Source organism: Pituophis catenifer, unplaced genomic scaffold (genome assembly GCF_029215685.1).
Source record: "Pituophis catenifer annectens isolate HBS135680 unplaced genomic scaffold, rPitCat1.0.hap2 SCAF_15, whole genome shotgun sequence".
Lineage (NCBI taxonomy): Eukaryota > Metazoa > Chordata > Lepidosauria > Squamata > Colubridae > Pituophis > Pituophis catenifer.
In genome coordinates this window covers 15,398,949-15,416,178 of record NW_027256895.1, presented here as the reverse complement: position 1 = coordinate 15,416,178, position 17,230 = coordinate 15,398,949, and the positions used below count along the sequence as shown (strand labels likewise).

Genomic DNA, 17,230 nt, shown 5'->3' with positions numbered 1-17,230 from the left:
CACTGCAGATCAAGTCAGATTCCCAAGTCAAGACAAGATGGAGAATTTGAGATGGAAGCAGATTGCTTTCAAGGATGCCTTCAACGTGGTTGTAGCTGGGACAAAAGGAGAATAAAGCAAGGAGAATAAAGCAAGACACTGAATTATGTAAAACTGGGCTAGTTTATAGGGAGCAGCCAATCTACAAATAATGGCCAAAATAGAAATATGATATCGGCATTATAATGAATATAATATAATATTAAAGAAGATGGTAGAGAGACATTTTCAAAGTTATGCTGATTGAGATCCAAGATCAAGACTCTTGCTGTTGATTCTTCTTATAATGTTCTTTGTTTCAAATGAAGAGGACTGCCCTTCAAAAGAAAAAAAAAGATATGCAGCTAGTCCTCGACTTACAACAGTTTGTTTAGTGACCATTCAAAGTTACAAAAGTACTGAAAAAAGTGACTTATGACCAGTTTCCACACTTACGATCGTTGCAGCATCCCCATGGTCACATGACCAAAATTCAGATGGATAGGATAGGATAGGATAATTTTATTTCTATACTGCCCCTCTCCCGAAGGACTCGGGGCGGTATACAGCCAGGTAAAAACACAATACAAATATCACAATTTAAATTTAAAAATTATTAAAAGTAATACATTCAAGGCCAATTAGCTAAAAAACCCAAAAATTTAAGAATTCCGAATTTAAAACTCAATTATGAAGCTAGCCCTGCCTGTCAGAAGAGCAGGGTCTTAAGAGCACAGCGGAAAACTTGGAGGTCAGAGATCTTGCGTATGTCCGGGGGCAGTTCATTCCAAAGGGCAGGTGCCCCCACAGAGAAGGCTCTCCCCCTGGGTGTTGCCAGCCAACATCATTTGGCCGACAGCACCCTGAGGAGTCCCTCTCTGTAGGAGCGAACTGGTCGGTGGGAGGCTATCGGTGGTAGAAGGTGGTCTCGTAGGTACCCAGGTCCTGAGCCATGGAGTGCTTTAAAGGTGGTAACCAGCACCTTGAATCGCACCCGGAAGACCACTGGGAGCCAGTGCAGCTCGCGCAGGAGAGGTGTTACATGGGCGCAATGAGTTGCACCCATAATTACCCGCATGGCCGCATTCTGGACCAGTTGGAGCCTCTGAGTGCTCTTCAAGGGGAGCCCCATGTAGAGAGCCGGACTACTGTAATCTGTCAGTCCACAAGATGCTTGTGAACTGACTCGTATTTATGACATTTGCAGTGTCCTGCGGTCATGGGATCCCCTTTTGCGACCGTGTGACAAGCAAAATCAATGGGGAAGCCAAATTCACTTAACAACCATATTACTAATTTAACAACTGCAACAATTCACGTAACAACTGTTAAATAAGAACACATAGAATGGATTGTGGCACCATTGCATGCAAATATAGATAGTCTTTGACTTACAACTTGTCACTTCACAACCGTTCAAAATTACAAAATGCCCAGAACTGATGCTTTATAGCCCATGAAGCACTTCTAGGAATCATAAAAGCTTTTGATACACGCACACCCCACACACATGCAGTCACATGACCACATTTCAGGCACTTAACAACCAGCACACCTTTACAACCATTTGCAACATCCATCCCATGGTCAGTTTCTGGTAAAAAAAAAAAACACTCAGAAGAATGGATTCACACTTGCAACCATGCATTCATTTAACAGATGCTACAAAATATTTCATAAAACCAGATCTGGACACATGGGTACCTTGACTTATAACCTAACAACTTACAATTGGAAATCAGGTCCTAATTGCAGTTGCAACTCAAGGACTACCTGTAACTCAGAAACTGGATGATTTAGGGAGTGTATAATTTCCTTGGTTTTAAATTTTATATATGCCAACACACACAGAGAGAGACAGAGAGACAGAGAGAGAGACACACACAGAGAGAGACAGACAGAGGAGAGGAGAGGAGAGGAGAGGAGAGGAGAGGAGAGGAGAAGAGAAGAGAAGAGAAGAGAAGAGAAGAGAAGAGAAGAGAAGAGAAGAGAAGAGAAGAGAAGAGAAGAGAAGAGAAGAGACAGACAGAAGAGAGGAGAGGAGAGGAGAGGAGAGGAGAGGAGAGGAGAAGAGAAGAGAAGAGAAGAGAAGAGAAGAGAAGAGAAGAGAAGAGAAGAGAAGAGAAGAGAAGAGAAGAGAAGAGAAGAGACAGACAGAGGAGAGGACAGGAGAGGAGAGGACAGGAGAAGGGAAGAGAAGGGAAGGGAAGGGAAGGGAAGAGAAGAGAAGAGAAGAGAAGAGAAGAGAAGAGAAGAGAAGAGAAGAGAAGAGAAGAGAAGAGAAGAGAAGAGAAGAGAAGAGAAGAGAAGAGAAAACATAGACATGGATATAAATTTCTATATAGACCGTTAAAAATGTCAGCAACTTTTTCATCCTACCAAAGGAGCACCAAAGTTGAGCTGAAATCTTTGAATGATAATCATAATCATTCCCTCCTGCAATTATGACGTTAATATTATTTCTTTCTCCATGTCCTTGGGGAGCTTTAAAATCTACTGGGAAAATAACAAAACATATCAATATCAAAGCCTGTTTATCAGCCATTCAGAGTTAAAGTAGGAGATGTATCAGTTGGATTGCAGACAATTTGCACCAAACAGTCATGGCTTCAGTTCGCATACTAAGCAACCAATCAAATTGAATAATAATGGACAGAGACCTTACTCGGTCACATCACTGCTGTTTGATTCATTCTTAGCCAGAAGAGTTCCATGGAAAATGATGACATTGGTGGTGTTTGTATTAGTACTACTTCCATTGACAGTGTGCAAAGTTCCTAGTTTTAGATGTAATGTTAGTGAGCCTCTTCCTATTCATCATAAGTATTATAAATCTGGGGATTTCATAATGGCTGGCATCATTTCTCACACTTACCGTTTCACAAGTCCTACTTTTTATCTAAAACGCCCTTCTTCTGCAGTGTTTGGTGATTTTGTGTAAGACCCATTATTTTCTTAACCTTTCCGTATGTGTTTTCCAATTATATTCTAAGTGTGTTTTTCTGTTGCTGTGTGTTGTGGGGAAGGAACTTTGCTGATGCAGGTTTGCTTAGTCATTCGGTAGAAAATAATCTAGAATATTTTCTTTTTCTAAGAATGGAGGCAGACTCCATTGTGAAACAGTCAACTTTCAGGGACATATTTCTGCTGGTTCCAATCTTATGCTCCAAATATTTAAAGAGAGATGTGAGTATCTATTTTCAACACCATGGTCATTTGGCTGTCATGTGCCTCCAAATTAACAGAATAACAGAAGACCTTGGAGGTCTTCTAATCCAACCACCTGCTTAAGCAGGAGACCCTATGTTATTTCAGACAAATAGTTGTCCAATCTCTTCTTTAAAATCTCCAGTGATGGAGCACCCACAACTTCTGAAGGCAAGCCATTCCACTGATTAATTGTTCTCAAGAATCTTAGTTCTTCTAGAACTAAGAAGAAATTTCCTGTAAGGTCTCTTCCAACTCTGTTATTCTGTTATTCTTCCTGTCAGGAAATTTCTCTTTATATAGTGAGAACAACCAGTGGAATGACTGGTCTTCCTTTCTAGGACAATTGAAAGGGAGGCACATTAGTTCTAAAATGGATCTGAAAATTATTTCCTGCTATCCATCCTATTGGGTGTGAGATAACTCTGAATTTTTAAGAGAACATTACGGCAAGAGTAGAAAGACGTATGCATTCACATTCTAATATAATTGCCCTCACCCTACTTTCTGCATGTTCCATGTAATTGGTCTAAACATATTTTACTGCAGAGGCTGAAGAATGGAAAAGATAAAAGGAGAGACTGTTTTAAATTTACCCTGTTACAAATTTAGTCTTAATCTGGATGTTCCCCTTTTTATTTGAGAAAGGGAATGAATTAACTAGGTAGTATGAATTAAATTGAGTTGTTGCTATTTTTTTCCTTATAACTGAACCAATAATAAGAAATAAGAATCTTCTTGAAGCATCCCATAGATCAGTGGTGGGATTCAAATAATTTAACAACCGGTTCTCTGCCCTACTAATTTCTTCCAACAACCAGTTCACCAAACTGCTCAGAAAGTTAACAACGGGTTCTCCTGAAGTGGTGCGAACTGGCTGAATCCCACCACTGCCATAGATTATATAACCTTCTGTATTACCAATCAGCAATTATAGTTACCTATATCAAATGGTCATCTTTCACAGAGACATTTGAACCATTCCCACTACAGGGTAGACAAAACTAATTCCAGCATTTTTATTCATTTCTTAGGCACTATCCAAGAAATGAATCTTATTTTAAAAAAACTACAAGTTAGAACGTGGACTCTCCCTATTTTCAATATCTAGTAAATCACTTTGAAATTTAGAATGAATACAGACCAATTCAAAAGAACGTGAGGGTCACTGACTTACTTGCTGAACAAATGAGATTTTGTGATCATTTTTAAAATTATGTCTCATGCTGAAGAGTTACAGTTGGTTTGCTGTGCTTGATGTAAAACTCAGCACACCTGAACGGTGTCTACATTTTTGTCCCTACCTATAAACTAATAAAATAGTGGAAGCTGAAAGTCCAACATTATCACAAAGGCAATTGTGTTGCTTTGTACTAGTAGGAGTACAAATACCTTTATCTACCTGTTGGGTTAAGGCAGGGGTGAAATGCTCCCGGTTCGGACCGGCTCGGGCGAGAAGGTAGCAATGGGGGTGGGCAGTTCGGAGAACCGGTAGCAAAAATCCCTGCCCCCGCCCCCCCCATGCCCAGCTGAGCCGCGCGATCTTCAGAGCCTTTTTTTCCTTTTAAATGACTCTCATGAGCCAAGCTCTGATGATCCCAGCTGAGTTGCCTGCTAATCAGGCAACTCAGCTTGGATCACCAGAGCCATGTAAAAGAAAAAAAGTAGATAGGTAGGTCGGTCGGTAGATAGGTAGGTAGGTAGGTCAGTAGGTCGGTCAGTACATAGGTAGGTAGGGGAAGAGAAGGGAGAGAGATAGAACAGACAGACAGACAGACAGACAGACAGATAGATATGAGAGAGAGGGGGGGGCGGGGGGGAGAGGGAGAGGGAGAATAGAAAATGGTGGTTTCCTAATTCTAAGGTTTCAAAATAATCCTGTAGTGATCTATGTATAGCCATTTTAGAGCACAGCTCACCAGGGAGAACTGGGAAAGAGTCACAACCTCTGGGGTGGCCTCCTTGCTTCTCCTTTTTTGGTGTTAAATCATGTTTGAGCCTATATTGTATGTGTTTGATGGGGTTTTCCTGTATGGCTTGTATTCCAAGTTAACTCTAAACAACAATAACTGTAGGGTCTTTGTCAGTGTGTAGAGAACTGTCCAGGGTGTGTTTCAGGGTTTCAGATTTCAAACTTATGCCTCAACTCTTATCCAAGGAATATTTCCTGTTGGGCTCCATATCTAACTTTGGCTTAATCCATGGCTAACGGTGATAGCAATAGCAATAGCACTTAGACTTACATACCACTTCACAGTGCTTTAAGCCCTCTCTAAGTGGTTTACAGAGACAGCCTATTGCCCCCAACAATCTGAGTCCTCATTTTACTGACCTTGGAAGGATGGAAGGCAGAGTCAACCTTGAGCCAGATGAGATAGATTTTTATCAGCAAACTCCATAGCAGAAATGTAGTTGATTATTTTTCTTATTGAACGTGAGCTTTTGAGATACCAGTCTGCCAAATTCCCAGCTTCTGAAATCATACAGATAGGTCTCCCAATTCTGACACTGCTATGGAGCCAGGCAAAACTGTTTTCTGAAGGTAAAGCAATAAAAGAGGTCCTGGTAGACATTTCAGAAGAGGAGTCCTTGGTGCTCTCTGAGTTGCTTGATTTCTCACAGATATTTCATTACCCTAACTTGGCAACATTATCAGTGCTAGTCATTTCAGAAGAGTTTATGGTCTACACACTCACATTCCTGGATAAATCTATGTGTAGTCATCCTCAGGATCATTGTCTCTGAGACAAAGTTCCTTGAAATCCAAAAAGAACATGCAAAAAATACTTTCAAAAAGGAAAGGACACAAAAACTATTCTGAGAAAAAATTCCTGGGAGTATCAAGAAAAACATTTTAAAAGTTGTGCAGTGATGAAATTCAATTTTTTTTTACTACCGATTCTGTGGCCGTGGCTTGGTGAGCGTGCTGTGGCTTGGTGGGTGTGGCAGGGGAAGGATACTCCATTCCCACCCACTCCAGGGGAAGGATATTGCAAAATCCCCATTCCCTCTCCACTCCTGGGACAAGAATATTGCAAAATCTCCATCCCCACCCCACTCTGGGGCCAGCCAGAGGTGGTATTTTCTGGTTCTCTGAACTATTCAAAATTTCCACTACCAGTTCTCCAGAACCTGTCAGAACCTGCTGGATTTCACCCCTGATCTTAAATCTCCTAAACAATTCTACTATTCTAGAATGGGAGGATTCTTCAGAGAAATCATAGTGTAATCCCAGGATAAGGCCACACAGTCTAACTTCAAACAAATGTTTTTGCTAAAAACATTCTGAATTCTGTCAACTTTTTTGCTGACAGTTCAAAATTGTAAGATGTCCATTCCTCTCATTGTAGGGTCCTAAAACAGCACTACCAACACATCCTGGCTTTGGAATTTGCTTTAAAGGAGATAAATGACCATACCAATCTCTTACCTAACATCACCTTGGGCTTCCATATCTACAATAATGATTTCAGGGCAAGGACTATTTATCTTGCTTCCATGGAACTTCTCTCCACAAAAGACAAACTTCTCCCAAATTATAGATGTGATGCACAAAATGACCTGGTAGCAGTTATTGGGGGACCTAACTGTGATGTCAAATTCAATATGGCAACCATTCTCTGCATGTACAAGATCCCACAGGTAGGCAGTATGAAAACAAACAGATATTGCAATAGAGGTGCAAACCTCTCCTCTCAAATTCGAGGTATTTTTGTGGTCTGGGGTTGAGAAAAATAAATAGAAAGAAATCAGAGGATTTGATTTTTTAAAGGAACTCTTGGTTCAGGGACACTATGCATGAAATTTGGACCATCTATTCCTTTCCTTATGGAGCTAAATTGTATCATGAAGACTAGAAGTTCTGCATGACTGTTAGTCCCATTCAAGCAACTCGGTGCAGGCAATGAAGTTCCTTTATTTTATCATTTTCCACACATATTGCAAATGAAAAACATGGTAGGGATTTTTTTTCCCTTTTGGAAAAGGAATCAGATGTTGTGGCATGCCAGCGGCCAGCAGAGCTGGCAGCAGATTTGGACAGTGAGGAAGTTGGGGAGGAACGTGGGCCAGTCCTGGAGTCTGGGAAAGGCTCAGACGAAGGGTCTGAGTTGGAGGCAGAAAGGGGCCAAGGCCATCTGGTAGTTCTTTGCTGCCTCTGGAGTCTCTGGAGTCTAACATCAGCGAGGCAGAAGAACAGTGGGAGCCTGTTCCCATGTGCGCATGCACAGAGCTGGCAGAAGACAGGAACAATTTAAAAAACAGGGTTGACTTGGCTGGGAGATGATTGGCCCCTCCCATAAGATATAAAAGAGGAGCGAACGGGATGTGAACTTTTGCAGGAAGCAATTAGTTCATCTGGGCGGTAAAAACTTTGGGAAAGTTCTGTTTGACTCTGTGCTAAGTTTGGCCTTGCCCTGCATGTGGCAATTAGTTTTCTGGCAGCATTCCAGAGAGAGATAAGGTGGGTGTTTATAAACACTCCTCTGATAGACTGTTTGAGAAGCCTTTCAGACTGGAAATGACAATAATTCACAGCCATATGAATAAAAGAGGTTTGCCGTGACTAAGATTGTGCTGTATATTTTCTAAGGAAGCCTAGGTCAGAACATCAGATGAAAAGTAAACTTTGAAGAAGAAAATAAGTATCAGAATAAATGATCAACAAATACAGACAAACCCACATACTTGTGGAAATATCTTTTCTGATGTTCCCTTTTGATTTAGCTCACATATGGTTCAGATCTACTGATGGAGGAAAAAACCCAAGGAGTCTTTTTTCATCAGATGTTCCCAACTGTGGCACTCCAGTATGAGGGTATTCTCAGGTTATTGCTATATTTCATCTGGAGATGGGTTGGAGTGGTTTACCTGAATGACGTTAATGGAGAGAGATTTGTACAAGAAGTGCTTCCCATGTTCTCCAAGAATGGCATCTGTTTTGACATCATACAAAGATTCCCACAGCTAACTCTATCTGTCTTTGTTGATCAAATGATGAAGGAGGCACTTGACACACTCCTGCGTATCAGGAAAAGCACTGCAAATGTATTCATCATCCATGGAGAAATTCAGACCTTCTTTGTTTTGAGAACGGTACTTTATTTATCGGAATTTGAGAGTGCACCAATGGCAACAAAGGTCTGGATTCTGACAGCTCAAATGGATTTCACATCAATTCCCTTTCAAGACGTTTGGAACTTAGATTTCATCCATGGGGCTTTATCACTTGCAGTGCACAGAAAGGAATTGGTTGGCTTCCAGAACTTCGTTCAGACCAGAAATCCTAAAGGTAGAAGAGAAGATGGCTTCATCAAAGCTTTTTGGGAACAAGCTTTTAAGTGTGTGTTCCCCGTTTCTCTGGGAGACCAAGAGGGGAGCACAATCTGCACCGGGGAAGAGAAATTAGTCTCTCTTCCTGTATCTGTTTTTGAAACAAGCCTGACCGCTCACAGCTACAGCATCTATAATGCTGTTCATGCTGTAGCTCATGCTCTGCACGATATGCATTCAACCAAATCCGTGTATAGATCAAGAACAAAGAGAGAAGGATGGAAACTTCTGCATCTGTCTCTGTGGCAGGTACTGTAACTGTTCACCAAGCTGAGATATAAAATTCTTCTCAATGATTTTATGTACAGGTCTAAGCAAAGTACAGTCTAGGTCAATGGCTGTCCTAAAATCTGAATTATGGTTTATAAGTTCATTTTAATATGGATTTCATTATTACGTCTTACTAAGAATATACATATATTCTAAATAAGAATATATTAAGTGATAGCAGTAGCACTTAGACTTATGTACTGCTTTACAGTGCTTTACAGCCCTCTCTAAGTGGTTTACAGAGTCAACATATTGCCTCCAACAATCTGGGTCCTCATTTTACCCACCTCGGAAGGATGAAGGGCTCAGTCAACCTTGAGCCTGGTGAGATTTGAACTGCCAAATTGCAGGCAGCCAGCAGGCAGCAGAAGTAGCCTGCAGTACTGCATTCTAACCACTGTGCCACTGTGGCTCATAAGTGATATGATTCTCCTCTTGTTACTGATGTCAATATGTTGTTTTTTCTTCTGATAAATTTATTTAAGCTTCCAGAGGAATACTATACAATAACATTACTCCAGTTTTCAGCTGTTTCATTATTTCTTTTTGTCACTTTATTTTATGTAACATAGTTGCCATGGACTAAAAGTAATGTTGGCCATGGTGATTATCTTAAATAATGTGACAAGAAGAAGACAAAATAAGCAACAAATATACATATATATATATATATATATATATATATATATATATATATATATGCATATTCTTTCTAGCCAGGTTTTACCTACGTAAACTTAGTTGTTCTACAGCTGTAAGTTTAACAGCTGTAAGCTGTAACAACTAAGTTTACGTAGGTAAAGACCCAGTTTATGGGGGCAATAAGCTGACTTTGTATAAATATACAAAAGTATGAAGGCTATTGCTTAACACATTGTAAGCCGTCCTGAGTCTTCGGAGAAGGGCGGCATATAAATCAAATTAAATTAAATTAAATAAAAAAAAAAAAACCTGGCTAGAAAGAATATGCACATAAAAGCCTACGAAAAAGGAAAATATATTTATTAATTTGATTTATATGCCGCCCTTCTCCGGAGACTCAGGGCGGCTTACAATGTGCTCAGCAATAGCCTTCATCCTTTTGTATATTTATACAAAGTCAACTTATTGCCCCCACAACTGGGTCCTCAATTTACCTACCTTAGAAAGGATGGAAGGCTGAGTCAACCTTGAGCCTTGGCGAGATTCGAACCTGCAGTAATTGCAGGCAGCTGGTCTTAATAACCAGCTTAATAATAGGGTGCCTTAGACCACTGTACTACCAAGGCTCTTATAATTCAGTTCTCTAATAAATTTGTTTAGCACAGTGGTATTTTTTATTAACCTAAATGAAACATTTAGGAATCAGAAAGATTATTTATAAATTTCCAGTTTGAATAACTGCTATCCTAGGTTTTCTTTTCATATCCTGTTTACAATTTCATTGTTTACAATTTACATTGTTTCTAACAATGGATGGAAAATAATCAAGGAGAGAAGTAACCTGGAATTATGGAGAAATTTCCTAACAGTGAGAACAATTAACCAGTGGAACAGCTTGCCTTCAGAAGTTACGGGTGCTTCATCGCTGGAGGTTTTTAAGAAGAAACTTGTCTGAAATGGTATAGGGCAGTGATGGCTAACCTTTTTGGCATCGTGTGCCAAAAGTGGAGGGAGTGGGGGGGTCACACATGCACGTGCCCACACCCATAATTATATGCACCCTGCACCCCGCACATGCACAGGTGACCCCCCTGAGCTCCCTCCACTTTTGGCATGATGGACCCAGTTGGTCCATTTTTTGCTCTCCCCAGGTTCCAGAGCCTCTCTAGGAGCCTGGGGAGGGTAAAAACACCCCCCCGAGGCCCTCCAGAGGCAGGAAATGGCCCATTTGCCGACTTTTGGTCCCACCAGGGAGAGCAAAAAATGGGCCTTCTGGTCCCACCAGAAGTCGGCAAATGGCCATTTCCAGCCTCTGGAGGGCCTCTGGGGGGGGTGAGGCCGTTTTCGCCCTTCCCAGGCTTCTAGAGAGGCTCTGGAGCCTGGGGATAGGAAAAAAAGCAGGCCTTCCCCACCCTTCCAGGCCCTCTGGAGGCAGGAAACAGCTTGTTTCCCTACTTCTAATGGGCCCAGAAGGCCTGAAAATCAGCTGGCTGGCGTGCACATGCACTCTCAGAGCTGAACTTACCTGCCCACCAATATCGCTCTGCATGCCACCTGTGGCATGTGTACCATAGATTCACCATCATGGGTATAGAGTCTCCTCTATAGAGCAGGGGGTTGAACTAACAGACCTCCAAAATCCCTTCCAGCAGATTGATTGATTGATTTTTCTTCATTTATTTTCCTCATTCCTGATTCAGTTCCATCACTTTCTGAGAAGTGTTTCATTTAACAATTCTGCTGGTGAAAAAGTTTCCTTTGATGAAAATGGTTCATTAATAACAGGATTTGATATTATCAATTGGGTCACATTCCCTAACCACTCCTTTCAGAGAATTAAAGTCGGCAAAATAGAACCCATGGCTCTCCCCAAGGAAGTCTTCACCATTCATGCAGAAGAAATTCAATGGCCTAGCCAATTCAACCAGGTAAGATGCATACTCAAAATGCCCATCCTACAAAAAAAATAAAAATAAAAAAAATTAAGGGAATTTGAAATGTAGAAAGGTGCCCACCAAGACTCTGCAAGAATCACCCAATTCATATTGTAGCCTGATTCTGGTTTCTGAAATAGCCAAAATATTCAGTCATCCAAGAGGCAACTTATTCTAAATAATAATAGCCTCTCACCGCCCAGTACGCTCCCATAGAGAGGGGCTTCTCAGGGTGCCGTCAGCCAAACAGTGTCGACTGGCGGCCCCCAGGGGGAGAGCCTTTTCTGTGAGGGCACCCACCATCTGGAACGAGCTCCCCCCAGAGATACAGAAGATTCCGGATCTGCGCACTTTCCGCCGTGCCCTCAAAACATTCCTGTTTCAGCAGGCCGGCCTGGCCTAACTTTCCCTTTATATTGCTTTTTGATTTTTTTTAAACAGGGATGTCTTGAATTATCTAGGACCAGAGTGTTTAGTATATTTTAATTGGTTTTTTATTAACGTTTGTATTACATGTATTTTTATCGTTCGCTGTTCACCGCCCTGAGTCCCTTAGGAATAGGGCGGTATATAAATTTAATAAATAAATAAATAAATAAATAAATAAATAAATAAATAAATAAATAAATAAATAAATAAATAAATAATTCCCATCCTGAAACATATATTGGGAAACAGCTGTTTCTAACTTCTGGAAAAAAAATTATGGTGTTTGTTAATCTGATTTGTGTATCTTTGGTGAGTTCTTGAAATATCCATGCAATTCAAGACTCCATCTGAAGAGTATAAGGACACCAAACATTTCCTCAAAATAAATAGGTTATCCCATTCAACTCCTAAGTGAACTATAAAGGTAAAGATAAAGGTTCCCCCGCACATGTGTGCTACACTTTTCCAGCTCTAGAGGAAGTGCTCATCTCCATTTCTAAGCCAAAGAGCCAGTGCTGTCTGAAGACGTCTTGGTGGCCATGGCATGACTAAATGCCAAAGGTGCACGGAACGCTGTTACCTTCCCACCAAAGTGGTCTCTACTTTTTCTACTTGCATTTTTCATGTGCTTCCGAAATGCTAGGTTGGCAGAAGCTGGGACAAGTAACGGGAGCTCACTCCGTTACATGGTGCTAGGGATTCAAACCACTGAACTGCCCACCTTCTGATCGACAGGCTCAGCATCTTAGCACTGAGCCACTGCATCTCTTAAGTGAATTATATATCAGTTCAAAAAGATGTACTTTCCAATGTCTGGTTCTCTTTTCATTCTTCCACAGACAAAGCCTCTTTCACTATGTAATGATGCATGCCCAGTGGGGACTAGTAAGGCAAAGAAGGAAGGGAAGCCATTTTGTTGCTATGATTGCTTTCCATGTCCAGAAGGGAAAATTGCAGCTCAAAAAGGTAAGAAATCCTGGGTAAAAATTTCTAAGATGACAAAATATCAAATAATCAGATGATTATTTGATTATTTGATATTATGATGAGTATCAGAGGTGGGTTTCAGTAGGTTCTGACCAGTTCTGGAGAACCGGTAGCAGAAATTTTGAGTAGTTCAGAGAACCGGTAGTAAAAATTCTGACTGGCCCCACCTCCATCTATTCTCTGCCTCCCAAGTCCCAGCTGATTGGGAGGGAATGGAGATTTTGCAGTATCCTTCCCCTGGATTGAGGAGGGAATGGAGATTTTACAGTATCCTTCCCTTTCCACGCCCAAACCATGCCCACCAAGCCATGCCACGCCCACCAAGCCACACCCACAGAACAGGTAGTAAAAATTTTTGAAACCCACCACTGTATAGTATGCTCTTAATTTGTCTATATACCCAATCGTATTTTACAAAGTCTATTAAAATTGGCTTATTCTACAGGTCTTAAGGGTGGCTGTGCTATGAGAGAGAGGGAGGGAGGGAGAGAAGGAGAGAGAGAGAGCAATAGTAACAGTATTTTAGTCTTATGTACAGCTCCATAGTGCTTTACAGCACTCTCTGGGTGTTTTACAATTAGAAGCATTATTTGCATATTTCCCCTAGCAATCTGGATTGTCATTTTACTGACCTTGGAAGGGTGGTAGGCAGAGGTGGTATTCAGCCGGTTTGGAACGGTTCAGGCGAACCGGTAGTGGCGACCTGTGGGCGGGTGGGCCCACCCCTGCCCACCTGCCCCCGCGCTATACCATCCTATTCAGCCACGTTTTTAAAGCCGTGCACATGTGTGCAAACCGTGCACGCTCACATTTTTGTGCTGGGCGAACCGGTTGTTAAATTATGGGAAACCCACCTCTGGTGGTAGCCTGAGTCAACCCTGAACTAGTCAGGATCAAGTGTCATGTTGTGGGCAGAGTTTGCCTGAAATACTGCACTTCAACCACTGCTCTACAAAGACTCCAGAGATAGATAGTGGGGGGAAAAGAGAGAGAGAGAGTGATTGATTGATTTCAGGTCGCTTAAATCAATGGAAAAAATAAGCTTTGCTTTCTTTTTCCCTTGATGGACCACTGTTATTCCTCCTAGCCTTCTTTCTCAGTTTGTCTCTGTGGGTGCACTGCACACGTCTGTATAATACAATAAATTGTGATGCTCAGAAATCAGCCAGCACAAACACATCCCAAGCTTCATCAGGCATATCACTTCAAGGTAATTCAGCAGTGCTATTAAACTTTTACGGTACTACCACTAAATAAGGAACATAATATTGAGGACCGTAACAATATTTTAGTATGTTGCTTCTGGAGAAGCATTTGGAAGTCTACTCTTCAAAACTGTTGATGAAGTCAATGCAAAAAGTGTTTGTGGTGATTATTTGTTTATTTAGCCTACAATGAGAACATGACAAGACAGAAGTAAACATATACATACCATGCATATAATTATGAGGCAGTGGTCTCATAATTGGATATCCTATTCAGTTAGCCAGATGATCTCCTCTGGCTTTGCACGTGGTTTTTATAGAGGGAGCTGGGTAGATGTTAAGTGAATGGGTGTTTTCAATGCTGGCCTATGGTATTTCAATCTTATAATGAAGTGTATCTGAAAAATCTTCTTGAATTGAAGACTTATTGCATGAACCATGCAAGGAAATGTTGGTTTATTTAATCCTTCCAGGAAACAGAGAAAAAGACATAGATGATCAACAAATGCATTCTTTGAGGAAGGTAAAAAAAAAAAAATCCAAACACATAAATCCACATAGACTAATACACTGTGACTTTCTTAAATCATTTTTTTTTCTTGGTTTTATTTAACAGTGTGAAAAAAATATTTACATTTTTTTAGAGAATGGAAACTATATTCTGGAATGATATAGTACTTAACTAGAAGACGTTGTAGAATATTCATAGCAATAGTAATAGCACTTAGATTTATATACCGCATCACAGGGCTTTACATCCCTCTCTAAGCGGTTTACAGAGACAACATATTGCCTCCAACAATCTGGGTCCTCATTTTACTCACCTTGGAAGGATGGAAGGCTGAGTCAGCCTTGAGCCTGGTGAGATTTGAACTGCCAAATTGCAGGCAGCTGGCAGTCAGCAGAAGTAGCCTGCAGTACTGTATGTTAACCACTGTGCCACCGCAGCTCATTGAAATAGAAATAAAAATCTAGATAGTGTATTTCAGATTTGGATGTCTGCAGTCAATGTCCAAATGATCATTATCCAAACCTTACCCAGGATTCATGCATTCCAAAGAAGAAAACCTACTTGTCCTATGGAGAACCTTTGGGCAGCACTTTGGCCAGTTTTTCTCTTTGTGCTACTTGTCTGTCTGCTTTCATACTGGGAATCTTTGTTAAATACCATGATACTCCCATTGTCAAAGCCAACAACCGGAACCTGACCTATGCTCTCCTTGTTTCACTCTTCTTCTGCTTCCTCTGTGCTCTCCTCTTCATTGGCCACCCAAAGAAGCTGACTTGCTTCATTCGACAAACTGCATTTGGCATGATCTTCTCGACAGCAGTTTCTTGCATCTTGGCCAAAACCATTGTGGTGGTTCTAGCATTTACTGCTATCAAGCCAGGGTTCAGGATGAAGAAATGGATGGGCCAAGTATTGGCCAACTCCATCATTCTTTCCTCCTCACTGATTCAAGTCATCATTTGTACTGTGTGGCTGGTTGTTTCCCCCCCATTTCCAGATGTTGATATGCATTCAATGCCAGCAGAAATTATTGAAGAATGTAATGAAGGTTCAGCTTCCATGTTTTATTGTGTCTTGGGCTTTATGGGTTTCCTGGCCATTGTCAGCTTTGTAGTGGCTTTTCTGGCCAGGAGATTGCCTGACACATTTAATGAAGCCAAGTTTATTACCTTCAGCATGTTACTGTTTTGCAGTGTTTGGATGTCTTTTGTTCCAACTTACCTAAGTACCAAAGGGAAGTACATGGTGGCTGTGGAGATCTTCTCTATTTTGACCTCCAGTTTTGGGATACTGAGCTGCATCTTTTTCCCCAAATGCTACATCATTTTGCTGAAACCAAATCTTAACACGAGGGAGCAGCTAACAAGAAAAAAATAAACTGTGACCAATGAACCTAAAATACTGTAAATTTATTCGCAAAAACACTGCAGGAAAAAGGGTGCTTGTGAAGATTTCACATTGATGGATAGGTTTCTCTGATTTTAACCCATATATGTGAGCTATTTCACACACTGTTTATACCTTTAGGTAAAAAGTGAACCCTTCACCTCTAGTGTTCTTTCTTGTCAGCATTTTTATACATGTAGTCTAAATACAAATTCTTCTTAGGAGGCATTGCTGTCTTTAAATATTGGGAAATATCCCAAGTCTGTGCAAGCAAAATGGTGTTAAAATATGATAGCTATTTTATACAGTTATTGAGCAAATTCTCAAATTCTGACCCAGAACTTTTAAATAAATTCTAAATTTCTCTATTAAAATTCTCTCTGTGTGTGTGTGTGGGAGAGAGATTGATTTCAGGTCACTTAAATCAATGGAAGAAATAAGGTTTACTTTCCTTTTCCCTTGGTTGACCACTTTCAATTTTTTTTTTTGAAATCTGTGAGTTTCTAATTTAGATTATTGAAATTTGCAAATAAAATTGTCACATTTTGTTAATCTCATCTTCTTTAGCCTCTTTTTTTTAAATGCAAAATTTGATTACTCTTTCTATTTCTGGGAAGCTGCTCATCATTTCAAAAGACAAAGAGAGAGTAGCAGCATGTACCTTTGTCCATTTAACAATAAATAATTAGGATGGCTTGGATTACAAACTATGATATTAGCTGGATTACAAACTATGATATTGAGTAAACAGAGCATTTATACTTATGCAGGAACTGCCATGAGACAATTTATCCTGATTTTCATTATATCCATATACAGTAGTGGCCAAAATTGTAGAAAGTTTTTGGGAAAAGTGTATTTTTGAGGTTTGATGGCTAATAACACCACTTTTTTTTTTTTTTTTGAGTTTCAAGATAATCATATTCCACTGCTGGTATGGCCTGGGAATAGCCCAGACCTTAACCCAATTAAAAACCTATGGAGCTGACTAAAGAAACTGGTTAGTCAGAAGCGACCCAGCAATAAAACCCAGTTAATAGGAGCAACCATTCAAGCTTGGTTTCACATTATAACAGCTGCAGAACTAAAAGAGTTGGTTTACTCTGTGGGAAGATGTTGTAAGGCCATAATTCATGCTAAAGGTTGCCCAACTAAGTATTAACTGACGTGATAATTTTTGTATGTCTCATTTTTTCTATGTGTTTCACTTTTCCTCTTTATATTGTAACTACTATTCTAATTGTTAGGGTGTGTGTAAAAAGTATTTGTTGCTTGTGCAACGAGCAGAGCAGAAACACACAGGGAAGGAG

The 17,230-nt window shown here is 40.5% G+C and overlaps 1 protein-coding gene across 1 annotated transcript; it reads left to right on the top strand.

Annotated features, from left to right (window-relative positions):
- The first annotated feature begins 8,352 nt into the window (after positions 1-8,352).
- LOC139324420 (vomeronasal type-2 receptor 26-like) lies at positions 8,353-15,911 on the top strand. Its single transcript, XM_070954133.1, has 4 exons — positions 8,353-8,805; positions 11,169-11,396; positions 12,671-12,797; positions 15,013-15,911. Exons 1-4 carry the CDS (start codon positions 8,353-8,355, stop codon positions 15,909-15,911), a joined length of 1,707 nt encoding a protein of 568 aa, XP_070810234.1.
- The last annotated feature ends 1,319 nt before the right edge of the window (positions 15,912-17,230 follow it).